Below are 27,550 nucleotides of genomic sequence, written 5' to 3'. Positions count from 1 at the left end.
CACATCCCTTGATCTGCTGGCAATGCCCCTACTTATACGGCCCAAAATGCCGTTAGTCTTCTTGGCAACAAGGGCACACTGTCGACTCATATCCAACTTCTCGTCCACTGTAATCCCTAGGTCCTTTTCTGCAGAACTGCTGCCTAGCCATTCGGTCTGTAGTCTGTAGCAGTGCATGGGATTCTTCCGTCCTAAGTGCAGGACTCTGCACTTGTCCTTGTTGAACCTCATCAGATTTCTTTTGGCCCAATCCTCTAAATTTGTCTAGATCCCTCTGTATGCTAGCCCTACCCTCCAGCGTATCTACCACTCCTCCCAGTTTAGTGTCATCTGCAAATTTGCTGAGGGTGCAATCCAAACCATCCTCCAAATCATTAGTGAAGATATTGAACAAAACCGGCCACAGGACCGACCCTTGGGGCACTTCGCTTGATACCGGCTGCCAACTAGACATGGAGCCATTGATCGCTACCTGTTGAGCCTGACGAACTAGCCAGCTTTCTATCCACCTTATAGTCCATTCATCCAGCCCATACTTCTTTAACTTGCTGGCAAGAATACTGTGGGAGACTGTATCCAAAGCTTTGCTAAAGTCAAGGAATAACACATCCACTGCTTTCCCCTCATCCACAGTGCCAGTTATCTCATCATAGAAGGCAATTAGGTTAGTCAGGCATGACTTGCCCTTGATGAATCCATGCCGACTGTTCCTTATCACTTTCCTCTAAGTGCTTCAGAATTGATTCCTCAAGGACCTGCTTCGTAAATAAACCCTTTCACAACCAATTGCCCTAGTCAATGAGTGCCATCAAGATTCTAAGCCACCATTACTGGCCCACACGTTGCATAATTACAATAGGACCTCAGTTACACTTCATATTTCTAGCTTCAGATACAAGAATGATACATACATACAAATAGGAGGAATATATTCAGTAGGTTATAACCTTTGTTTTGATACCTTACAAGAGACCTTTTGCATAAAACATATTCCAGTTATATCATATTCATACTCATAAGCATATTTCCATAAAACATATGGAGTGCAACATCACAATATGAATCTATTGCAGCAATAAGTACAAAGTCAAATGCAAGGGAACAGTTTATTTTAAGAAAAAGATTACATACAGAACACTGAGTTTCAGGCAGGTATTTTCAGCTGGAGCCGTTGTGTTAAAATGCAATTCAGCATTCAGCTTACATTTGCATGTAACTTCCACCTGCCCTACCCCAACCACTTAGAGTCAAGTGGTGCTTGAGGCTCCGCAGCTGCCAAAACAGATCATCTTAAGAGCGTCAGTTCTTCAGTGCAGCCACTGTTCCCGTAGCTGAACAGGTTCCTATCTGCAGTGGTTTGCTGTTTGTAAAAAAGTTTTGGTCCAGCTAATTCGCCTTCTTCTCTTCCATGTAGTTTGTTCCTCTACGGTTAATACTGGATTTCATAACACATCTGGTTCTTTCCTATCAGTGCTGCTCAGTTTAAGATTTCTGAGCAAGTAAGGTTGTTAGTTTGATCTTCCCATCCATTGAGGCAGTGAGGCAGGTCCCACAATCCATGGCTGTGCACCAGTCCACGGTGACTACTGGGGCTCTGTGTCCTCCCAGGGAGAGGCAGCTCTCCAGGATCTTCTCGTCGCTGTTCAGCTGCAACAGGGGTTGGGAAGACAGATCACAAGAACTTATTAAAGCAGGTTTCTGCAGCAGAAGCAGCATGCTCAAATGGGAATCTAAAGCCTGACATAACCTAGGAGCCCCAATAGGCCTATGGCCTTCAGTTGTGTTAGGAACAAGTTTGGGCTTTAGGTAGCAGATATGTGGAGGAGGGAAAAGGTCATTTTTCTTCCTTATTGCAATTTAAAGAGGCACCCAGTAAAAGAAAATTCATACCAGATCCAGCAAAAGCTTGCACAGAACACATCAGATCAGGTAGAGCAAAGGGGCAAAATTAACAAGCAAAATGCAACTTTGGTTGTGACTTTGGCACTAAGCTACCCTGGGCCTGTAGAAGTCTGTATCCCAGCCAACACAGATCGGATTCTTCCTAGGCATTTACAGAAAGGAAAACTGCTTCAAATGGGGCTTTTGTAACAAAACAATCTACCTGCTGTGCACCACTGCTAGTGTGTATGCACCACAACATCAGACTCACCAGCGAGCCCAGCCTGAGCTACAAGTTGGTGGTGGTCCTTTACTGGCTCAAAGCACTAACAAATTCTTGCAAAAGGCTGCAATTCCAGCCTCTGGATAAGGAAGCTTGTTTGTATCAGTTCCAACAACCCCCATTGTTTTTCATACCCTTACCTTGTAGATGATGCCCCCAGTGGAGGAACAGGTCAGCATGTAGTTTCCCTCAGCATCAAAAGCAAAAAGCCTTCCTCGCGGGACCTGGACTTGCTTATACCCACTGTACCCTGAGAGAACGAAGGGGCCTGTGGCATCCATGGGAAGGACGTACTCAGACACTTTTGAGCCACTTTTGTGAATATTCCACTGAATAAACTAGGACAGCAAAAGAGGGGATAAATGTCTCCAGTGAAATAGATTTGTGCTAGAGGTATCACAGAGTTCAGTAATATTCATAGAGTTTAAGACCAGAAAGAAACATTATGATCTAATCTGATCTGTATAACACAGCCCATAGAATCTGACCCAGTTATCCCTTTATCAAGCCCCTAATTTTTGGCTGAGCTGGAGCCAATCTTGTAAAACGACACCCAAGTGATGGGGAATCCAGCCCATCCCTAGGGTAAGTTGTCTCAATAGGTTATTGCCATCACTGGAACCTGCCTCTCCCCCGGGCTGTGCTGCCACAACGGAGATCCAAGCAGATGCTCTAAGTGGAGCCCTCCATTATACAGTGTGCTCTCTGCAGAGGACCCCTGGCTCTGGAACTCGCTCCGCATCGGTCAGGCACCCCGCCAATGCATCGCCCTTCAGGGCATGTTACAAAGCTTATCTTGATGAAGGTTCTCGGGCAGGAGAATGCTGCTTCAGGCCTGAGTTTGAGGCATGGTCCATTTTCTCTTAGTTTTAGGTTAAACTAGCCATTGCTGTTCTATGGTCCAGACTGTTGCTGGCCTCTATTTATGGTTATTAGTGGCTTTAAATAATGGTTGGACGCACTCAGCTTATGATGAAACCTTAAGCCTGGGCAGCCAATATCTTTAGTCTCATAAATCCAAATACAGCGACTAAGCGACTTCCCAGCTTCGGGCCTCCCCGGGGTTAGCCATCCCAAGAGTCACCTGACTTGTTTGGACATTTAACATATACACTGAAAGGAAGATGGGGTTTGGTTGGTTGTCTCAGCAGCACAGCGACAGGCATCAGCGCTTGTCCATCATTGACCCAGTCTCAATTAAAGGAGTAGTCCAAGGGGGAGGGCTTGCGGGGGGAATAGGAGTTCTCCACACTGGGGAAGACATTCAGGTTTAGTGTAGGAAGATACTGAAATCAGATTTTAAGGTCCTTGGGGCAAGGGCTGTGTTATACCTCTTTACAGCGCCTGGCACACTGCATGCATTCAATACACAGTGGGGTGAACAACTCTTCACCCACCTCTTCTCTCCAGTTGATCAACTACTCCCTCCTCAAACCAATCATCACTACCTCCTTATTACAATACTTGCATCACAGCGCTTGCACCCACCAGGAACTGCTCCCAGTGTGCATCAGAGGTAAGCGTCCTCCGCCCCCCACCCCCGAACATCCTTCTCCCTTGTGGATTGGCCTGCCTACCAAGATAGAGAAACGGCCCAAGAGATGGAATTGTCAATACACAATACAGAGCCCGTCCACTCTAGCTGTGCAGGAAGGAACAGCACACAGTGCAAAGACAACACAGCTGATGAGCAGGGAGAACATGTCACTACCACATTAGTCTAGGATCTTGCTACCTTCTCCTCGCTGTGAGGTCGCACAGAGCCTACCTTCCCATCTTCTCCTATGCTGTAAACTGTGTTTTCATCATAGCTGAATTCGACAGAGTAGACCTCCCCATCATGTGCCGTCCAGCTCAGAGCACACTCATGCTGCTGCATATCTGAGGGGAGAGCAATCACTGAACAGTCACTATGCACAGAGGTGGGAAACAGAGAAAGGGCTCTTAAAACTGAAGGCAGGGTGTCCTGTGTCTTCCCTCTGCCCACCATGCAGTCCCCCATTCTCCAGCCATGGGAATTTCCCTTCTACCCACCCCACCTCCAGGATCCCTCACATGTATTGTTCTTCTATTATCCACAAAGCCCTGTATCCAAGCACACTTCTTCTGGCTTTACAGAGTGTACACCCATTGCTCAGAGCATCACCAGATGAAGGGAGAGGGAGCCAATGGCAGCCCAATGGCTTCTCTGGGCAATCCCATCCAGCAGTACAACATGCCAGGACAGACCACCCCACAGAGCGTTATTTAGGAAAACAGGATAGCATTTTTCCCAGCAATCTTCTTAAGCGGGAAGACACTAGGTTTAGCACAGAACGTAGTGGTCTTAAATGCCTCCCTTCAGCTAGAGGAAGGTTCTGCCCTGGAGCGTGGAGGGGAAGTGGAACACGTAGAAAGGTAGAACTACCTCTTGTGGAGGGGTGAGGTGCAATGAGGAAAGCTGTGGAGAAGGCTGCAGCCTACCATAACAGCCCACCTGGCTGGCTACACAAATTTGTCACTAGATCAAGGACACTTGAGAGCATCAGATGCAATTTTGCCTTCCTTTTTAACCTCTAAACTCATTTGGACAGGGAAGGAAGATTGTGCATGCCAACAGCCTGATGCAGGGCCACATTGAGCCAGAGAACAAGTGACCTCCCTCAGAGAGGCCACAGTGCGTTCAGAAGACAATGGCACTCGGTCCTTTTAAACGGTCATTTCAGTCATTCTAGGATCCCCATTTCTGCCTAGCATTAGCATGGTCTCTCAGCACATCAGTCTGAAGGCTTTGCAAGGCAAGTGCAAGTCCACTGCTGACAGAGGACAGAACACTGAGCAGGGTGGGGGAGTACATTCACGGGTATAGGCTAAAGCATATGGAGAGAATGAGCTGGGAACAGCTGACGGGAAGGGGAGAGAACAGCTTGGCTGGCAGTCTGCATCTTTGGACCAGATGGTCATGCCCTACTCCAGAGCCTGGGCTCACACCAATGTGATTTTGGTGCTGAGTTAGGGGTAACTGCACTGCTTGAAGTGCCACTCTCCAGATGAGAGATTAAGCTGAGCTTCCTCCTGTTCTTAGGGGCAGGAAGGGAAGGAGAAGGATTTTACAACATTTCCAGGAGCATCCAACTTCCCCTACTAAAAACTGGTTCCAATAAATCATGCTTGCCCTGAGCAATAGCTCCCAGACAAGGAGCTGCCACATCTGCCTTTAGTCACGACACTACCCATGTGTACCTCATCGTGCTGAGGAGTACTCTGGGGACAGTTCAGCTAGGAAAGGCTGGAGAAAGTTGTCATCTGAGACCCCTGCTTACCAAAGAGACGAATTATTCCATCTGCTGCTCCAGTGACCAACAGATTGCCATTGTGGTTAAAGGCTGTGCAGTTTGTGGCAATGGGCTCTGGTTCAAGAGAAAACTGGAGCTAAAAGATAAAGTCACCATTAGTGGATTTCACTTTGTGCTTATGTCCTTACAAACCTCTTCCATGGGGCAGATACCACCCACGTATCAAGTATGTTTAGCCAGACTTCAGAGTGACAGCCCTCCCTCCACAATCTGGTATCCCACCCCCTCACTTTCACCCTACCTTTGCACCTCAAGACCACCTCTAACTGCACCCCAGGATGGTAGCTGCATTTCGTCAGGACATGTTAGTTGACAGAACCAACTGTTCAGCTTGGCTGAGTCAGAGCTTTCTTGGTCATGGGCTCCAAGACGGTGGAACCAACTTCTGCCAGTTATTAGACAGGGTCTGAGCATAGCCTGCTCAGACTGGTCATTGGGGCAGGATGACAGGGCCCATGATTCCCCTTTGAGTCTTACCCTTCCATATAAAAAGCTAGGAAGCAGACAAGCCAGGAGAGCTATATCCGCTCTGGGAAGCTTCCCTTACACAAATACGTCAATAAAAGCATCCAGATGCTACAGGCACTTTAGAAATAAAAGGAATAATGTGTTGTATGTTGATCCCTTTATGTTCAGCCTGACAACCAACACAACCAGCCAAGGCTGTGGCACTGAGCGTCCACAAGACTGTGGTTTGCTGAGCTACCTCAGCACCAGTGCTAAGTGGAGAACGTGAACCTTGAACATGTCCCTCACATGCTAAACAGGCAGCACAGGGGGTGGCAGGAGCAACCTGACTCTGCTAATTATACCTCAGACTGGGACAATGGAGGCTGGAGAAAGCAACATTCAACCATATAAGCCCTCGCAAGGGCTGGGGAAAAGAAGAAAACAAGGGGCTGGGGTATTCTGAAGGAACCCTCAAAAATAAGCCTGGTTACCCACCCAGTTGTGGTTTTATTTGGGAAGTGGAGGAAAGTGAGATTGCTAATTAAAGAGGGGGCTAGGAGAAAAAACACTTCCTTGTTCTTAGTGAGCAGATTCAAAGAGTGAAGACACAAGACAATACCTGCTGCTTCATGGTTTTAGTGTCCCACAGAAGCAGCTTCCCTGGAACTTGGTTCATGCCTCTCCCTCCAGTATCAGCAGCTGCAAGGTCCAGCTGGGTGATCAGGCTTGGCGCTGCAGCGGAACAGACAAAGGAGGCACCACTTGGGCTGCACGCAAGTGAGAGGATCCTGAAATACACAGCACCCACAGTCAGCTGGGTTCCTCTGGATAAGAAACCCAGAGAGGGAGCCTGGAGTGGGCACCTTTCCTAGCTCTCCCCCTCACCCAGGTAGAAATCCCCCCCAGAAAGGCTGCTTTGGCAAGGCCTTCAGAGCAGCAGCAGGTGGCTATGCAGGGTTAGGACTTATGCGTCTCATGACTACCTGACATGGCAACCACACCACGCCCCCAACCCAAGACAATTCTTGCTGCTAACAAAAACAATCTGTGCTGAGGGGGTTTGGTGCTGCTAGCCAGAACGCACACACATTAGCGTGCCTTCAGCAGCATCTGCTCACCCACTGGAGGAGGGGGTTATTTCCGTGTTGGGACAGAACTTGATGTTGTGCATAAAGAACATAATTAGTCATGGCAGAATGGGGTGGCCACCACGGTTAGTACTAGTTAAAAGAAATTCATACTGGACTAATTAAAAGAAACACAAAAGATGTCAGACTTCTCAGTTTAGGGATATTAAAGCCCACTAACACACTTTGGATTACAATAAGTGTCCTGCTTGTCTGCTGCTAGACTAGACCACATGCAGAGTTGATTTGTCACTTCAATGCTGTGTCCATCTTCTCGGCAAGCATCTATGTGATGACTCAGACTTAATAAGCATCCTGGAAAAAACTCTACAGAGGACTAGAAGCAGGTTGCTATCAAGAAGTAGTGTGCAATCAATCATCATCAACAATTCCTGTTACACAAGGCAGTTGTTTCACACAGGACCAGACAGAGACTGCCTTCGGAAATAGGGGCTGGGTAACAGAGTCATACGAATGCAGGAAAAACTTTGAAAGCCCATCTACTCTTCCACACACTGAGGAATGCAAGAGATTTTCAGGATTACCTGGGCATGTCTTCATCAATGTTAATTTCACAGAGATTCTTCTTGGCTTCGGTATCATAGAGACGAACTGTCCCAACCCCGCTGCCCAGCAACAGCTTGAAATCAAGCATGAGGGAAAGAAAGAGAAAGTAAGGAAGGGAGGATGATGGCTCTGTCCCTGAGCCACCACACCACATGGGAAGTCTTCTCTTTAGAACATTCACTTCTGACTACATATCAATCCATCAGAAAGTATCCTATCCCCTTGTGGATGTCCACAGGGGACTGGCTATAGTCCAAGGGAGTTTACTCTTAGAAAGCCCCTAAAGCGTGGTGTCAGTGAGAGGGGTAAGTTTATGGCCACTTAGGAAACAGGACTAGGTTAGGACCCTGGGGAGGAACAAGTCATCTTCCAGAAGCAGGATATACATTGCAGGGTGGAGCTTGGGGAGGAAGAAGAAATGGTGTCAGATTAAGAATAGAGATCTGGTGTTGAGGGAAAAGGTCATGGAGCCAACAGAATGAGTTAAGGAATAAGCAGTAGAGACTTCTAAGCAAGAAAGATTGCATTTGCATGAAAAGTCTCAGTAAGAACAAGGGAAGTGAAACACCCAAACAGCAGAACTAGCTTTAATTGGGCAGCATTTCAGACCTAGCCGTGAGACATTAGCCACTCTTTAATAAGAACAAACTTTTCTCTGTCACAGGACCATTTCCCAACCGGGATGATATAAAATCCCATTACTGTGTCCCATAGAATCACAGATAATAAAAGTTATTCAGGTAAATTGACTGCACAGAAATTAAGCCTTGTCCTATTATCCAGTAGGATAAGGAGTAGTGCTCTTCACTTCCACGGGGCCTTTCTTCTGAAAGTCTCCAACCATTTAATGAAAATTAAATAAGCTTTAGCGTCCCTGTGAGAAAGCTGTTATCCACCCAACTCTGGAAAGTGGATAACTGAATTGGCCAAGGCCACACAGCAAGTCAGGAAACAGGAGCAGGCACCCCAACTTCCAGTCCTTTGGTCCACCTACTAAAGCAGGCAGCATTGAATTTCTGCTCAATTGTTCCAGATATACTCCCACTCTCCCCTCTGTTTCAGCTCCTAGAGGTTTCTGATCTTCATCCCCTAAATTTACAACTCCCTTCCACTATCATAGATTCCAAGAACAGAAGGGACATTTGTGATCATCTCCTCTGACCTCCTATATAACTCAGGCCAGAGAACTGCCCCAAAATAATTCCTAGAGCAGATCTTTTAGGAGAACATCCAATCTTGATTTAAAAACGGTCAGTGATGGAGAATTCACCTTGGTAAATTCCTCCAATGGTTAATTATTCTCAGCATTAAAAATGTACACCATATTTCCAGTCTGAATTGGTTCATATTATACCTTTCACTGCTACATTGAAGAGCCCATTATTAAATATCCCTCCCACTCCCGATTACAGTCCTTAAGTACCTACAAGTTACCCTTTAACCTTCTCTTTGAGTCTATTTAGCTTAACAAAGACCACAATCTATCACTATAAGGCATGTTTTCTAAGATTCCTATAATTTTCGTGGCTCTTCTCTGAGCCCCCTCCAATTTATCAACATCCTTCTTGAATTGTCAGCACCAGAATGGGACACAATATTCCAGCTGTGGTTACACCAATGCCAGATACAGAGGTAGAACAACCTCTTTATTCCTACTTGAGATTCCCCTGTCTATGCACTGCAGGATCGCATTAGCCCTTTTGGTCACAGTGTTACACTCAGAGGTCGCATTCAGCTGAATAGACCACAAGCCCCAAATCTTTTTCAAAGTCACTGCTTCCAAGGACAGAGTCCCCAATCCTGTAGGTATGGCTACATTCTTTGTTCCTACATGTACATGTTGACATGTGACATTATCCTGATTTTATTTTAAGTTCAGTTAGCATGGATACCATACAGAACATGTCTGTGGATGCGTAACCCCTATTTGTTAGGCATCAGTAGCAACTCTGTAGTACACAAGTAGATATGCTACTCACCAGCCTGTCCCGTTTGGTTGCCCATTCTAAAGAGAGCAGCGGAGATTTGGAAATAGACGAAGCTTTGGTCTGCATCATGGGGTTAAAAGACCACACCTTGATGACCCCGTCTACGTCCAAGCTGGCCACCCTCCGCCCAGAGCAATCCACCCTATGCACAGAAGAAAACATCAACGAGCATTCTCCTTCCTACGTTCATGGTTAGATATGCCTCCCTCTAAACACAGTTCAACAGTCTTCCTTTGCTAGAGCGACCTGCACCAATTTAAATGAAGGTGCCGAGATACCAGGTGCAGTACAAGAATGTGGACAGAATTTCAAAGCGTAATGCCCTTTAATGACACCCTCCTGCTTTCCCATGGATTTCATTCTCCTGTGCATCACTGGCATTCCCCAGGAACAGAGGCACTGACACTATGCCAGCCACCTCAAAATGCTACCTTGGAGTAGCTCCTATACCCCCTCCCAAGGAGCTGATGATCCTATCACACCTCCACTGCATGAAAAGTGCCCCCACTACCTGCAGTGCATGATGGATGAGTGGTGCTCTCCGTATTCTTCCTGGCTCAGGACAATGAATGGCTGCTCCTGTCTGACACCTCCAGCCTCTGTGCTGAATGCGGAAGCTTTTGTGAGGGTTTCCGATTGCTCAATATGCAGCTCAGGTGAGGTTTCTGCCTCTGTAGCACCAGTCTCAGTCTTTTTCTCCACACTCTGCCCCTAAAGCAGGGAAAGAAGCCCATATAAAGTATAGCCAGGCAGCAGTACTGTGTTAAGCGACTCACATCCATCCTGACAAACTAGAGAACCAAGGAGCTGCACTACTAGAAGCACAGTTGCTGGTCAGTGGCTAAAATCCTTTTGCAAGAACTAGAAGGTTCTTTTGGAGAGAATAGCATTATTATAGTCACAGCATGTGCCTCTGGTGCTTTTCTACAACTTCCCTTGAGAAAAGAGCATCTCACACGGCGTGTCAGGGAGCTTTACAAAAAGGGTTTGGAGTTCTAGTTTTAAACTGATATTTTTCTAGTGAAAGCCTATCAAAGTTGCAGATTAACCAGACAAGTTTGTGAAGGTTTTAAACACCAATGTAGATATGTCACCTCATGTTCCTCTTCATGCCCAGTTCTACCCGGCTCAGTTTTTATTAGTTATCCAGATCATTGTTATATTTGGATTCATTATTGTATGCAGGTTCTAATCAAGATTCCAGCTACACGATGGGAACACATGGGCACAATTCAAACACTTAAAGCCAAAGAACCTATAATCTAAGTTGACAAGACCGAGAGAGGGAAGGAGAAAGAATATTATGCCCATTTTACAGACAGGAAATGGAAACATGGCGATTAAATAATCCACCTATATTCACACAAGACGTCTGTGGCAGTCAGGAACTGAACAAAAGGTATCCAGAGTCCCACAAGACCATCCCTCCTCTCATGACAAGAGATGGAAAGCAGAAGAGCTGGAGATACCTGGAGACAGCATCTTGTTACAGCATTATCTGGAGAGGTCAAGATATTCAAAAGTGTAATTGGGGATTTTTTTTTTGCATTTATACTATTGGCCTGCTTTGGGCAACAGGAGAGAATCAAATCCCATCTGCAGTCATGTGGTTGCAAAGAGCTTGTGAAACAGAAGCCTCAGAACGTCACCCTTGTTCATGTTAGTTAGCTTGGAAGGGTACACTGCTGAACGCCTGTGAAAAAACACAGCATCACCTTTCCTTTTTACCCAAGCGTGTCAAGAACACATTATACCTAAAGCAACCAGCTAAACAAAGCCAGGGAAAATAGGAAGGCCAGAGAAAACTTGTTGAGAAGCCAGCGGAGGTGCACCCAGTACTGCCAGGTTCACATAGTAATCTGGATGATCTGGCAGTGCCACCTCACCCAATCAAGTGCCACCTGGAAGGACTGATAAGCACTGCTGTCCCTACCATGTCTTCATAAGGGCCCTCAAGTCAAGGTCTCGGAGATAAGCAAATACAAGAAGCTGCTGTCATGTCCCTTTTACTGTAGGGTTTGCACCAATAACACAAGGCTGTTTTATGTGGCACTACTGACCTACAGGTTTTCTAAAGCCTAAAATGTAGCTTTTCACTGAGTGGCTCCTGTTCTGCAACCTGCCTACCCACAGCAAATCCGCTCTTCTATACAAGAGATGTTGCTAACTCTTACAAGTAAGTATCAGAGGGGTAGCCGTGTTAGTCTGGATCTGTAAAAGCAGCAAAGAGTCCTGTGGCACCTTATAGACTAACAGACGTATTGGAGCATGAGCTTTGCATGCATCCGACGAAGTGGGCATTCACCCACAAAAGCTCATGCTCCAATACGTCTGTTAGTCTATAAGGTGCCACAGGACTCTTTGCTGCTCTTACAGGTAAGGCCTCAAGCCTCTGCATTTCTGCCCAGGAAAACCCGTCAAACTGTTCTCCACAGCCCAGGCTGTTACAGTGAAGAAAGAGTTGTCACTGGAATCAGAGCTGCTAGCTTCTCTGGGACAGCACCACTTTTTAAAGATAGGGATTTTAATTCTGGCTGACAGCTGGTCACCAGCTTGTACTGAGGTCTTATCACTAGGTATCACTGCTGATGAAGTGCGATCAGAACTAAACATCATGCATTTGAAGATGCAGAGCTGGGGCCCACTGAAGATGGTGGGGACAGGGGAAGAGGGGGGAGACAGGAGAGACCACTCTTCTAACTCCTGCTTTACACCCAGATCCCTCCTCTATTCTGCTAGGAATCTGCAGAAATACTCTAAGAATGGGAAAAGAGTAACTGATTAGCGAGAATAACTGACCTTTCATACAGCTGAGCAGCATTAGAATATCAGGCTAGGGATTTTACAAAAAACGTGCATCTGCCTTACTAAGTTCTACTGCACTGTACAACAGTACAATGCCAAGACCACCTGCGATATCTCCAAATACCTGGGAAGTTACTTTTGATAAAAGCTCCTTTCTTTCCTTCCCATGATCCTGCAGACGCCTCTGACGCTGCGGTACTGAGCTAGGCTCACTTGCTGTCAGCCCAGCGAAGTGACTCTTTACATCCTTGCAGCCTGTTGCCACCTCCTTTCCTTTGGTGCTCTGGAAGGCAAAGAGAAGATCTGTAAAACCTGAGCCCTGTTAATACCTGTGCCAGACCTTTGAACAAAAAGCAAAACGGAAGGCAAAATACCAGCTGCTCTCAGACTAGAGCAGCTGGTATTTTGCAGCACTAGAATGACTGCCATTCAGTCCCGGGATCCAGATGAGAACAAGATGGTAGGATAGTAGGAGACGTTTTCCAGGTTCAAGGATAAGCCAATAGCAGACGTGGCACAGGTTAGCTCCTTGGCTATTCAAGCATCATCTTACAATGAACCCACTGGAAAATTACCTGATGGTTTGATGGTTCTTTCTTCCCTAACAATATCCCACCAGCCTGCGTTGGGGAGACTCCAGTTGTCAGAGCTGATCTAGAAGGGCCCTTCTTACCCTGAGAGAGCAGGGAGGATAGGAAGCCCCCTCGGGATTGAAGGGAGTGTGCGGTGCTCCTCTGGCTGCGTGTCATATCACTGGTTTAAAAAAATAAAAATAAGAGACACCTGAAAGGGGTGTAACCAACCTGGACAGAGATCTAATAACCAAGGAGTGGAGACTGCATTGCTTCTAGTTTCCAAAACACAGAGATTAATTCCCCAGTGACTGAACCACCCTCTGCTAAAATCAGGTTTTAAAAACAAAAACAAAACAAACACTCACAGTGTCAACACTCTCAGCCCAGGGGAATTCATTCAGAATTCAGCCAACAAACTAAAGCTGCCTTTCAAAGACCCTGGGAGGCACTGTGCCCATGTCAGGCTTTTACGGAGGTGTTTTCAGGGTTGGGAAAACCTTTAAGAAGATTCCAATCAGGTACTTAAGAGAGACTCTTGAAAACACTAAGGCTAAAGTTTTCAGAAGTGCCCACTAATCTTGGATTCCCAATGCGAGACGTCAGTGGGCCTTCCCAGCAGTGCTGAGCACCCCCAATTCCAACTGACTTCACCAATAATATTAATAAATAGCTCTCATAGCCAAATTCATGTTCCTAGGAGAATCTTGTAAAATGTAAACATGCAAACTGAATTCAAGTTTGAAGACTCGGCCTCACAAAAAAAAAAAAAAAGTTTAATTCAATACACGCCAGCCAGCTAGACAATCTTGCATCATCATTTGCATAGCCATAATCTCCACTAGGGCTCACTGGTTTCAGATTGGCCAACAGGCACACACTTTAAAATAGCATTTTTGGAGCCAGCTGATTGGTCTGGTGGTTCTGAGTGTCACTATGCAGCTCAGAAGAGAGCCTTTTGCTCACGTGAACAAGTGCTGCGAGAACTGTAAGGTCACCCCCTTGCAGCAGGGAAGTGTCTTAAGAACACAAGAACAGTTATATTGGGTCACACTAAAGGTCCATCTAGCCCAGGATCCAGTCTTCTAACTGTGGCCAATGCCAGGCGCTTCAGAGGGAATGAACAGAACAGGTAATGATCAAGCGATCCATCCTCTGAAGCCCATTCCCAGCTTCTGGCAACAGAGGCTAGGGACAACATCCCTGCCCATCTTGGCTATTAGCCATTGATGGATCTATCCTCAATCACCTTATCTAGTTCTTTTTTGAATCCTGTTATAGTCTTGGCCTTCACAACATCCTCTGGCAAGGAATTCCACAGTTTGACTGTGCATTGTGTGAAGAAATAAGTCCTTTTGTTTGTTTTAAACCTGCTGCCTATTAATTTCATTGGGTCACCCCTAGTTCTTGTGTTATGAGAAGGAGAAAAAACAAACAAACAAACCACTACTTCTTGCTCAACAGCAACCTAAGTCACTTAGGAACAGCATTCATATTATAGGCAGGTGCCAAAGGGTGTCCCCAGCTAGCAAGATACGTAGATGTGAGGCAGGAACTCCGCCCCTCAGAGACTACAGTCATGGTCCAAAACAACATACCTCACTGAGGTAAGATGTGGTTTTGGACCATGACTATAGAAAAGTCATTTTTATAATTTAAGGGCAGAATGGCTGCTGGCATGGGAATATCAGAGCTCTGACAGGGACACAGGATAATGGGCCCCCACCAAAAGGGAAGAACAGGAGAGACAATCCATTGCTTCACACAATTCATTTCGGAGAGATGAAATCCTATCCAAGCGGGATTCTATATGAAATCTCATCATTCCACATGCTAGGTGCAGAAAGGAGGGAAAGGGCTCTCATCACAGCACCAAAGCACAAACAAAAGTTTAAGAGGCTGTCATCCCCTGCAGCTGCCTGACCCTAGCAAGACACTCACAGCTCACAGTCCCCCAGTCGATCCATGTTGGACACATAAGCAGGCAGTCTGTGGTGGACAACTGACTCCTCCTCCTCCTGCTGCAGCTCCTCTTTCTTCATTCGGTAGGTCTCAGCCTGCAAGGCAAAGAGCTACAACAAGGGAACAGAGCGGAGTTAGTTGAAGTTTCACTGGATTCCCCTCCATGTCAATGACAAGCAACATCAACACCATTTCTTAGCCCAGCAGCGCTAGTCCAACAACTCTAGTAGGTTGTGAAAAAAAAGTGGAGTTGTTCTGACTGGCTCAATGTTGAATAATTATTCAGAGCAGCAGAGAACAATCAATGGTTTGTGTGCATGAAATCACTGCCTGCTAAAACCCCTCACTTTTCTCCACAAGCAGCTGTTCTAGTGTCACTTTCCCCTCTGCCAGCAAGAATTATGAAAGCAAACTAGCTAGAGTGAGCCAGTACTTCACGAAGCTTCTGGTTTTTCAGGAATAAGAGGGACATAGATAAGAATCATATTTAATTTCTCACCTATTAGTAACATCCTAAGTGACTGAAAATGAAGGGATCTTAGGAGTCTAGTTTTCTTATCATACTGTTCACTTATCATATGTCGCTCAGCTTGGACAGTGAAATCAGAGTGATCCAGATTCACTTCTTGCTCCCCATAGATTTCAAAAGAAAGCTGCCATTTATTCACAAAAAATGCAAATTAAATCTTAAAAAAAAATAATTTAAAGCGGTCCCCTTTCTAATTTGAATATTCCAAGCCAGAAAGGGGGGGGGGGGGGGGAAGGAGTATGGTTTTACTAAGTACAATTTGAAAGTTGACACTATTTCAATCTACAAACAAAGCCAAGTAACATGGCAAGGATAAAAGACAGCTTCAGTTTGGCTGACAAAAAAAGTGCAAGATAGTATGAATTTTTAGATATCAAATTGGAAAAACACCTCTATTACTCCCTGCACATGCACTAGCCATCTTCATAAATTCCTAACAGTAAAGGTTTTCAGCCCTTGTACTGTGCATAGTCACAGGCCTTCCTTTCCCCAGGAATGGCAGATAAACAGCAGTGTCAAAAACGACAACGTTTGGCATCCTTCGGAATCTTAGGACAAGCAAACAATACAGTAGATCAGCTTCCAGTAAAACAGGATATGCATATCAGGAAGTGGAACATCTGATCATAAAGCTTTTGTGAGGCAGAGGGTAAAGTTTGGAGCTTAAACTCCTAGACAGTGTTCCTTTAAAAACTAATTTTATTTAGCACATTTGGGGAACTACACTACACTAAAATCTTGCAACACAAGAAAGGTTTAACTTAAGGTGTGATTCTAAACCAGTTTAGTGGAACTGGTGCAAAAGGCTATGTGGACACTTACTTCAGTTTTGCTTAAATTGACGGGGAACAGGTTTAAGCTAACCCAAAATAAGATATTCTTAAGCCAAAACAACAGTACTCACATAAGGGCTTGCAATGGTTTAACAAAACTAATTTTTTCAAAAAAAGTAAAACTGGTGCAACTTTCTCAAATAGACAAAGCCTGAATCTTGTCAACAAGAAGCAAAGTTAAACTGAAGCAATGGTAGAACAAAAGTAGCAAGAGTCCATTAACCCACCTCAAAATAATACACTTAAGTATCTGATTTTGGCATCCTGTTAAATACAATACACACACACACACACACACACACACACACACACACACACACACCCTCTGACCTTTTGACGCAAAATATCATTTTCTTCCTGTACGAGAGCGCTCCTCTGACATTCGGCATCAAAGTTCAAGATTACTGGGACAGGTAAGGAAGGTTAAAGAGAAACCCAAGACAACAGTATTTGCACATCCTATTTAGCCAAGACATTTCCACATAAGTTAATGCACAGAACTCGTGTGGGTTTTGCCTGATAGGCAAGTGGTAGACAGAGCAAGTGTGCTAGTCCTTAGAGCAAACATGGATAGCTAGGGGCATGGCTAAAATCATGGATTGTTAATGGGCTTGTGGCCTATTCAACTACACCTACTTTGTACTTCTGCAAAACGTACTTCTCCGTCTGGGGATCTGCAAGTGTTTTTAAAAAAACTAAAGAATTAATCTCACAAAACCTATGCAAAGTAATAGTATTATTATTCCCATTTCTTGATGGGAAATGGAGAGCCACTGAGGTTAAGTGACTTTCACTCACTCAAACAAGTGTATGGCAGAGCTAGAAAAAGAAGCCAGCTCTTCCAACTCTGGCACAAGGCAAGCCTTCTCATCGCTCTATGAAGGGGGATTGGGATTGTAGCTTGTGAACTGTGTTTACTTTCTCTCCCATGATGCTTAGCTTTTCCAGACAATATAGCGAGGCTGTGCCTAGACCAAAATCCAATAGGCAATTCTAGTTTTGTTATGGGCAAAGACCAACTCTTTGTACATCTATTCATTTGTTCAGGATCTTAATCCCATGCACACAGGCCCTAACATCTTGTAGGAGTTTCAGTGGTCTCTTTCCAGACTGAGGGTGTCTCCTGGAACAGTATAAAGAGCTGTTTTCCAAAACCAAAGATGGTCTTGATTTAAATGTGGATATTTGCTTGGAATAGTCTTAAAATGATGGCCAAGAGTCGTTTTTAATAGAACTCCTCAGTCCTGCAGCCTCTTCTCCATCCCCCCACAGAACTGTTATGCAAAGAGACACACTGTTAATATAAAAAGAACAGGAGTACTTGTGGCACCTTAGAGACTAACAAATTTATTTGAGCATAAGCTTTCGTGGGCTAAAACCCACTTCATCGGATGCATGTAGTGGAAAATACAGTAGGAAGATATATATAAACACAGAGGACATGAAAAAATGGATGTTGCCATACTAACTATAACAAGAGTAATCAGTTAAGGTGGGCTATTATCAACAGGAGAAAAAAAATTTTGTAGTGATAATCAGGATGGCCCATTTCCAACAATTGACAAGAAGGTATGAGTAACAGTAGGGGGGAAACTTAGCATGGGGAAATAGGAATTTGTTTCCCCTACTGTTACTCACAGGTGCCACAAGTACTCCTAGTTAGTCTCTAAGGTGCCACAAGTACTCTTCGTTCTTTTTGCTGATACAGACTAACACGGCTACAACTCTGAAAACTGTTAATATACAAATTGGAAGGTGACTTACAAGAACAAGCATGTAACATCTCAACTATCATTTTTTTCCTTCCGTGTAAAACTGCCCTCAGCCTGATGACATGACAGTCTTCTTCACACTGGAAAAAGAGTGGATGGAACTCCCCAAAAAAACCAAAGTCACATGAGCAGAGGGTTGTACATCCTCCCAATGAGCCATCATGAATCACCTTGCAGCAATGCCAACCTCTGCTAATCCAGAAAATGAGGGAAAGGGCTCAAGAACAAAACCTGCATCTCACAATAATTCTGTGGTCACTACACCCCCAGCCACTAACACTGGGCTAAACTCAGCTCTGACTAACTGGGAGTTACTTATGCGAGGGCCAAGTTTGGCCCTGTAAGTATAACACTAGTCTTCAATATAAAATCATTTTGTTTAATGAACTATCAATTATCTCTCCAACATCCATTGATGATCACCAAAGATATGGATTTATTTTTGAGCCTCCAATCTTAGCAACTGTCTTAAGGCAGCATTTAAAGAATTCTATACCATTAGATTCTTGGCAGTGTTGCTGTAATAAGCAGAACATCACTTTTACCCAGTTGAGGGGGTACGAGACTTAGCTACAAAACGGCAAGTATTCTTCTGAAACTAAAAGGATATGCATGCACTGAAATAAGACGCTAAGAAAGTTGTGCAGAGATACGATGAATGTGTCTGCCCACTGTCGTGAGAAATATGTGGCAAAGGCAGGGTTTGAATCTGGGGTGGGGAGGAAGGGCAAAACAAACCAATCCTTCCACTCCACTTGGTTCTGGAGTTCTGAGGCTTGCTTGAGAAAGAACTCCTGTGCCTTGTCGTTCCGGTTTGTCTGAAACACATGAAGCAAAATGTGACTTCAGTTTTACCTCCTTCTACTACAAGAAATCCAAAATATAGTTACCCTGAGCTCAGAACAGAGAGCAAAACCATACACCAGTCACACCATCAAATGGAGCAGTGGAAAGGCAACTCAAGTTAACACAAACAAAATGGAAACTATCATGTCTAAAGAATCCCAAATCTATACACTAAAAAAAATGCACTGAATCAGATCTCCTTTGTTACAATCACTAAGGTCTTGCCTATACATGGTTGGGTTTACACCCATTTAATTAAATTGATTTGAGTTAAACCAGTGCAGCTTGTGTGTTTAGACAAGGTCTAACGGCTTAAGCCCCTAGGGCAAGGAAGGGCATGTCCCAAGTTACTCTATACCTACAATTGATAGAACCCAAAGAGAATCCCATCCAGTGCTCTTTCACCAGAAGGATGGTGCCATAACATGTGTCCAGAGCAGGGGATTGGAGTGGGAGAGAACAGGTCTCCTGAAGACTTTGTTGATGGTTCTGACATCCCCCGCCCTCTCATCATCCAATTAGCCTACTGACAAGGTTCCTCATGAGCAAGTGATGTAAAGTTCCTGGTGTTGTCAAATGGAGTCACAGGGGAAGCATCACTTGTAACCTAAATCCATGAAAAAAGCACCCAGATACTACAGTGATAGGTGCCACAGAGATGCTTGTAATTAATAAAACCAACCCTTCTACACATTGACTGTCTCGTTACTGACCTCACGCAACCCCTCCACACCTAGAGCCAAAACACCAGGGCCTCTGAGTTATCAGGTCAAATATGGTAATTACTCTTTTTATTTGCATGAACACTGTTTAAGCAGAATCTTGAAAACAAATGGACTAATAAGTACCTGAACAGTGTAGACGAGGTAGTAGCGGAATAAACTGGTTTTCAGCTTGTTCACCGTAGGCCGGTATACATCCTCCAAACGACTGAAAAGGCGCCGGTCGAGATAATTCCAGTAATCCCGAAGGGCAGCCAGATCATAAGTCTGAACAAACTGCTGCAGCTGTTCCACTATTTTATCCACCTGATGAAGGAAATGGGGAACCAAAAAAGTCCGTTTGTTAGTTTCAGTCATGTGACAGTTCCACTTACACAAGAATAGATACACAGCTTGATGCGTGAGGTTTAACTACAAAAGTACGGTTGGAATCAAAGCATTTTTTGCATTAGCTATTTAAGCCAGTAAACAGATAAATGTTTTCAATTCTATAGTAACATTCTCCCCTCGACAGTATCTTTCAAATGCAGAGGGGGTAAAAGGAATACTGCCAATCTTTGGGACAAAGTTCAAATTTTGTAAACACATGCTTTTCTAAAACCTATGGCCATCAGAAATGTTTCCACACTTTTTAAAATTTCATTGATAATGTTTTTAAACAAAAATATTGCCCTATAGTTTGAAATACAAATACAAAAACCTGAAAATGAAACTAACTTTATTTATCCAAGACAAGGAAAATGCAAAAGATGAACGAAAAGCATCGTATCAAGTAAACTATATTTTTAACCTTCTTTCACTTTTAAATCACCTAGCACAAAGGTTCCCTAGCTGTGGGGCACGTCCACCTGGGGGGAGCGCAGAGGAATATTCAGGGAGCTCGGAGGGAGCACCACCCAGCCCCGCTGTTCCCAGCTCTGCTCCGGCCCCAGCCTGGGCCCCTAGCCCAGACCTCGGCTCTGCTTCCAGCCTCGGATAGATCGCATTACTGGTAAGGGGTGGGGCACAACGGAAAAAGTTTGGGGACCACTGACAGCATATTAGCAACATAGGCACAGAAGCTCATTTGTTTACAACATAGGAGCTTTATGTTGACAGTCCCTTTTAAATTGCTTCTGACACTTGAATGGTGTGGAACAATGATGTAGGACCAGGATTTCAGTGTGCTAATTTTTGATGGCCAACGTGAGATTAAAAAAAAGATTCTATGCTGGTTACAAAAACACAATAACTGAACCTGCTTAAATTCTTGTTTACTTTTCACCAGCAGATATCATCACTTTACTTTTTGCACCTTTTTTTTTTTAGCAGCTGGACAGTAACACTTCAATCACAGTTGCTTGCTGGTCCTTATGCTTGGATTTCACCTGCTGCAGGAGGTTTTAATTTTATTCAATAACTTTATTATACGTGGCTATACAGTTGGTTGCAGAGAAAGTTGGTCATCTATAAAAATATCTAGATTTAGGACCTAGAACAAGGTTGCAGTGTCACTTATGCCTCAGGCAAACAAAGATAGACACTCACTAGCATTCACAGAAACCGAGCATGTTTAGTCCTGCGGATCACAGTAAAACTGTATCCAATACTGTGTTTTCAGAGATAAGTTCTGTATAAGTATCTATATTGTCTATCTAATGCTTAAAGCTTCCAAACTGTCCATATAAAATAATTTGTTAAAACGTCATGAACAAGAATGGCTTAAGTCAAAGTTGTTGATTCTCCTCCAGATCTTTCTGCCCATCTCTCGATTACATGGAAGGTTTGCATAGAAGGTGGCTGGACTCAATGACTCAGGAGGTCCCTTCCAATCTTATGTCCCCTGTCATATTAGTACCGTCTCCAACCACAGCTCACTATGAAGCTATGAGCTAGCTAGCAGTCAGCTCAAACAGATGATAAAGTGATGGAGAGAAAGTGGGGCATATATTTATTACCTGAATGCAAATCAAATTATCTAGATTACAAAGCATTTATTGGAACCGCAGCGTGTCTTCCAATTGCAATACAAGTATCATAATCATAACAACGGCATTTCTATAGCACCTGTCACAGAAGAATATTGCGTTCTGCAAAGGGTTAGTGCACTGCAATATAGGCGGACATCTACAGCTTTCTAGGAAACTCGGCTCCTATCTGCCCAACAAGGCTTTGGCCACAGCAATCCATAAATCTGACACCTCCAGTCTAGATTATTGTACTGTACTGTGTCCGGGAATTAATGTCAACAATAAAGAGGCCACACCATGGACAAAATGTGGCTGCCCACCTCCTCAGTGAGACAGAGCACCACTGGCTTGCAAGGTTCAGACTCTGATCCCGCCGCTTGCTCCCAATTCACTCCTGTTGCAGTACAAAGCCTTGGTCTTTAAAGTCCTTAAAAGATCAGGACCTAGGTACATAAGCAACCATATTTCCACCTGTGACCTGCTAAAACAGTTACCTCTCTCTGGAACAACAGAGTTTACAAAACCCCAGCTGAACCACACAGTAGCTGGAGATAAAGTGTTCTCAGAAGAGACGAATAAGCTATAGGAATAAGCTTCCAAAGGAAGTCAGACTAATCTAGAATCCAGTGACCTTCAGGATACATTGCAAGACCCACCTCTTTAAGGAGACTAGAAAGACAGATAGGTGAGGTAACGCCTGTTATTGGACCAGCTTCTGTGTGCGAGAGGGCTTGTCTACACTTACAGCACTGCAGCTGCACCTCTGTAGTGCTTAGTGAAGATGCTATGCCAATGAGAGAGTTTCTCTCATTGGTGTAGGAACTCCACCTCCCCCAAGTAGCTAGGGTGATGGGAGAAGCCCAACACAGCACTGGCTACACCAGGGTTAGGTTGCTATAAATATGTCACTTAGTGTGGATTTTCCATAGCTCTGAGTGGCACAGTTATATCAACATAATTTGCTAGCATAGACCAAGCCAGACAAAAGCTTTTGCACTTACATAGAGCTCTTCTTCAGGTTTGGGAAACATACTCAGGTCATGTCTACACTAGCAATCTTACAGTGGCACTGCTTACCAATGTAGCTGTGCCGCTGTAAGATCTCCCATGTAGCCACTCTATGCCAACAGGACAGAGCTCTCCCATCGACATAATTAAACCACTCCCAACGAGTAGCAATAGCTATGTTGGTGGGAGAGCGTCTCCCGCTGACATAGTGTGTCCATACCAGCGCTTTTGTTGGTGTAACTTAGGTCATTCAGAGGAGTGTTTTTTCACACCCCTGAGCGACATAAGTTATAGTGACGGAAGTGCTAGTGTAGATGTAGCCTTAAGCCTTGTCTACACTCCCACTTTACAGCACTGCAACTTTCTCGCTCAGGGGTGTGAAAAAACACCCCCAAGTACTGCACGTTTCAGCGCTGTAAAGTGGCAGTGTAGACAGTGCACCAGCGCTGGTAGCCACTCCCTTGTGGGGGTGGTTTTTTTACAGCGCTGAGAGTGGTCTCTCCCACTTCTGGTGCCGCAACTACCCAGCCACGTTAAAGCACTGCCGTGGTTTTGCTAGAAAAGACATACCCTTAGAGTGTCACTGCTAAATACACAACTGGAACAGAATTTGGCATAAGTAATTAGCACATATTTCAAGGAACCATTCAAGGTGAAGTTAACACCCCTTCAGTCATCCCTCTTTAAGGAAGCATTTCCACTAAAATCAGCATTATGATAAAAGAAGTTACTCCCTAAACAGAGCCTCTACCAGGGAGTGAAGAAGAGTAGAAGACTCCACAAAGTCCATTAGGGATCTCATTGTACTGATTTATACATCTCTAGCATCTCAGGGAAGTACTCAGACACTTCAGTGATGGATGCTAAAAACTCTAAAATAGATAAGGATCTCCCAACACTAAATTCCCCAAATGCCACAATCCCACAGTAGCAGCAAACTGCCATGGGTCTGGCCTACCCATTACTCATGTAACCCACCTTGTGGTAGGTTACAGGGACACCCATCCCCTCACTGGCATTCCCTGCTGCCCCTGACACACCCACACCTTGCACCCATCACAGAGGGTACATGGCTAAGACATTGTTATTTATTACAAAGCATTTAACCTCACACCAAACCAAGAGGGCACGCTGGGCGTCCCACATTCAGGAGCTAACGTCCCGTCCTCGCCTACCTGCCCTCAGACACCAGCCCCACTCCCTCCTTCCTATCTGCTCCCCCGGGCGCCGGCCCCATTCCCTCCCCAGCGCCCCCAGCCCCCGCCCAGGCGGCCTCACCCGGAAGCCCTTCTCCCTGTCCGCCTTGATCTCCGCATCCAGCTGCTTCAGGGCGCCGGTGAAGCCGCGGAACAGCAAATACTCCCGCACCAGCTCGTCCGTGCGCTCGGCCGCCGCCGCCATCAGGCCGCTGAGCCACCCAGGCAGCCGGGTCGCGGCGCAGAGGAACCTGCCCAGGCTGCAGCGAGCCAGCGGCTCCGGACTACACGGCCCGGCCCGGCCCCGCCCCTCCCCGGGTAGCCACGCCTCCTCCCTTACACACGCCCCTTGTCTCTCCCTGCCCCCTCCCATTCAAGTTCCGCCCACCTATTTCTCCTCCTGTCACATGCCTTCTTCTCCCTGAGCATCCTGGCGGGAGGGGCTGGTGGCTGAGCCAAAAGCTGGCACCGGGCGACAGGATGTGTTACCTGATAACTGGCCTGCTCAGTTCTTTCCCAGCCGCTGTGAGATGACAGGATACTGGGCTGGAGGGACCATTGGTCTCTGACCCAGTCTGGCCAGTCTTATGTACAGCCCCAAGGGATAGTTCCATGGAGCCAAAGAGCAAAATCAATCATTTATGCTTAGACACTTGACATCCCTCATGAGTAAGAGTACCTTTTAGTCACAGCTATGTTAAGTAAAAGTCATGGACAGATCACAGGCAGTAAACAAAAATTCACGGCTCATGACCTGTCCATGACTTTTACTATATACCCCTAACCAAAACTTGGGCCAGGGGGCTTGGGATGCTCTCGGGGGCGGGGGGTGATCCAGGGGCACCCTGGGTGCTGCGGGGGTTGGCCCAGGACCCCTGCTGGTGCTGGGGGGAGGAGTGTGGGTGGCGTTGGGTGGCCCAGGACCTCTTCTGGTAGTGGATGGGGGAAGGTTGGCGGGACTGGCAGGCTCCCTTCCTGGTTCCCATCAACATGTCCCTGCAGCTCCCAGGACGAGGGGTGGCCAGGGGGGCTCTGCACGCTGCTCCCACCAAAAGCACCTGCTCCGCAGCTCCCATTGGCCAGGAACCGCAGCCAATGGGAGCTGCAGGGGTGCCGCCTGTGGGCATGTGCAGCATGCAAAGCCCCCTGGCCCCTCCGCCTGGGAGCTGCAGATGGTGGGAACTAGGGACCCCCCTCTCCCCGAGGTAAGTACCATCCCGCACCCCAAACCTCTGCCCCAGCCCTGACCCCCCTCCCACACACCCAAACTGCTGCCCGGAGCCAGCACCGGCTGCTGCAGAAGTCACGGAGGTCACAGACAGTCACGGAATCTGTGACCTCAGTGATAGACATGCAGCCTTACTCATGAGTAGTGGAACGGAGGAGGCAAGGAGACAGGAGCTGATCAACGTCCTTCTCCAAACTACTCCTGACATTAACTATGCCAATGTGACTTGGGGGGAGAGGTGGGGGCTGAACGCGACCCACAGAGTTCTAACATAGGGACTAACCACCCTCATTCCCAGTAAAGAAGTGTGGCGTACAGAGACTACAGTTCCCAGCATCCAATAGTTCACAATGCACACTGCAGGCTGCCACACTGCATGCTGGGATTTGGAGTATCTGCTGACCATACGCCTTGTTGTTTTTGCTGACCATACTTTCACACAGCAAGCTGCTCCGCTTAATGCCAGTTCCGCACACCCTTACAGATCCCAGGAAGATGGCAGTGTGTCTTTCAGTGGGACAAAGCGTGGGCACCCTCTTTCATCTGCCACATCCTTCAGCCGATCACAGTGGCAGAAAGAAAGAAAGAAAGAAAGAAAGAAAGAAAGAAAGAAAGAAAGAAAGAAAGAAAGAAGCACCAGCCTTTTAATTATTGGGCTATCTGTAAAATGAAGAAGGGGATCTTTGACAGCTTGACTAGGGCACAAAGGAGCACATGGGGGTGTTCATTTCTCCCCCGCCGAGTTTACACCCAAACACACGGCTCTGGTGTGCACAAGAACATCGATGTACACAGCCACGGGGCCGACAAGCTCCCGTGGAGACCTGACCACACTGAGCTATGAGGGGGATGGTGGCACAGCTCCTGACATGTCCTGACAGACCCATGCAGGCTCCCACTCATGCACATCGCCCCCTACTGTGCGCCCCAATACTGCAGACACCCCAACACTCCTCGCTACCCTTCCCCCCCCGCCGTTCCTAAATCACCTTTCTCTTCAGACCCCCTTCCTCTCCCCTTTCCCCTCCGACTCCCTCCTCCTACCAGTTTCTCCCCTTTCTCTTCTGACCCGCCTCTCCCCCCACCTCCTCCCCTTTCCCCTCAGACCCCCTCCTCCCACCTCTCTCCCCTTTCTCTTCTGACCCATCTCTCCTCCCCGTCCTCCCTTCACTCTTCCAACTCTCTCCCCCACCTCCTCCCTCCCCGGCTCTTTCCCGCGCTTTTGTTGCCTTCTCAGGCAGTCGCTACAATGCCAACGTTCTCGCTCCCGTCCCAGGCACCTTCCTATTGGCCTGTGGGGCGTCCCCCGAGCTGTGATTGGCTACCTGCCACGTGCTGCCGGTGTTGCTGGGCCGTGGCGGCAGCGCAAGCGAGCTGGCTTGGGGGAGCCGCAGCAGGAGCTGGGCGGTGGGTACGGGCGGGGAATGGGCGGGCTATAGAGCCACTCGGGCCGGAGGGATACTCCGCAGAGATGCCTGAGGCCTCCAGCCGCTCGGGGACTGTCTGACTGTAATTGAAGAGAGCTGGGGAGAAACCGGGAGCAGAGCCAAGAAGGGGGAAGAAGCCTATGGAAGGGGGGCAGAGCTAATAGGAGAGAGGGCAGAATTCCCAGAAAGGTGGCAGCGCCTATAAAAAGAGGGGCAGAGCTTATAGTGAAGGGGTAACGCCCATAGGAAAGGACTGAGACACAGAAGGAAGTACAGAGGCCAGGGAAATTGGGGCAGAGTCAGAGAAGGGGGCAGAGCTCACAGAAATGAAGGAAAGGCCAGAGCCTGTATACATAGTGGGGCAGGACCCAAAAAGAAAGGACAAAGGCCATAGAAAAGGGAAGCCAGAGCTCTGAAGTTGCGAAGGTTGTTGCTGAACAGTTCCTAGGGAGCCTCTTGCTATGCATTTATATGGTTTAAAATCATGTGAAGAGCAGACTTAAAAAAAATCCCTCTTTGATTCTTTAAAATGTCTCTTTCTGGGAGGATCTGAAGGAGGGATTCAGGCTTTTTATAACGATGACAGTTCTGTTTGATCTGATCTTTTTCTTTCAGTTGTGGAACTTCTGGAACCATTAGTGATAATAAATAATTATTAATAATCTCTCCCCCCCGACTGGTCTATAATAACAAAAATGTCAGCAAGATTCTAATCAGGATCTTCACCCACAAATTTAAGGGAAGGGTGAGGGCAAGGGCAAGCTAGTTTCCCCTAAATGAGTGGAAATTTAGAAATTATCATATACATAATTTGTTTTTTTATTATTTTAAAATAATTTAAAAGATGGAAGGAGGTTTTAAGGAACAGAATATGTAGGGGTATGAAAATGTGATGTGGTCGGTACTTTAGAGACTGCTCAGAAAGGATGCTAATTATGGCTCCAGTCTGGCAGTATTTAGAGAAGGAAAACTTCTAATGACTTCCAATAGTGTAGTAGTTTTGCCTGTGTAAAGATTGTGGGATTGAGTCATATTAAATTGCCTAGTTCACGTTTGCAGGGTAATTGCAG

At 46.1% G+C, this 27,550-nt stretch overlaps 1 protein-coding gene across 1 annotated transcript; it reads right to left on the bottom strand.

Moving 5' to 3' along the window:
• Positions 1-1,092: 1,092 nt before the first annotated feature.
• WDR91 (WD repeat domain 91) lies at positions 1,093-24,122 on the bottom strand. Its single transcript, XM_054029122.1, has 15 exons — positions 23,908-24,122; positions 19,799-19,978; positions 18,716-18,922; positions 16,663-16,746; positions 14,950-15,080; positions 13,012-13,189; positions 12,561-12,719; positions 10,143-10,342; positions 9,623-9,773; positions 7,622-7,716; positions 6,569-6,737; positions 5,467-5,575; positions 3,933-4,045; positions 2,305-2,502; positions 1,093-1,647 (listed from the first exon to the last, which is right to left on the bottom strand). The coding sequence occupies exons 1-15, from the start codon at positions 24,028-24,030 to the stop codon at positions 1,483-1,485; spliced, it is 2,262 nt and encodes a 753-aa protein (XP_053885097.1). The 5' UTR covers positions 24,031-24,122; the 3' UTR covers positions 1,093-1,482.
• Between the last annotated feature and the right edge of the window lie 3,428 nt (positions 24,123-27,550).

Source organism: Malaclemys terrapin, chromosome 1 (assembly GCF_027887155.1).
Source record: "Malaclemys terrapin pileata isolate rMalTer1 chromosome 1, rMalTer1.hap1, whole genome shotgun sequence".
In the NCBI taxonomy this organism is placed as follows: domain Eukaryota; kingdom Metazoa; phylum Chordata; order Testudines; family Emydidae; genus Malaclemys; species Malaclemys terrapin.
Note: the sequence above shows the minus strand (reverse complement) of the source record. Positions and strands in the feature narration are given on the sequence as shown.

Bases quoted from the DNA above. Each gene is read 5' to 3' on its own strand.
- WDR91 (XM_054029122.1), bottom strand. From the start codon at position 24,030: ATGGCGGCGGCGGCCGAGCGCACGGACGAGCTGGTGCGGGAGTATTTG. The intron at 18,923-19,798 runs GTACTTATTAGT...CATGTGTTTCAG, and splicing joins ACCTCGTCTACACTGTTCAG to ACAAACCGGAACGACAAGGC. The intron at 6,738-7,621 runs GTAATCCTGAAA...TGTGTATTTCAG, and splicing joins ATTGATGAAGACATGCCCAG to GATCCTCTCACTTGCGTGCA.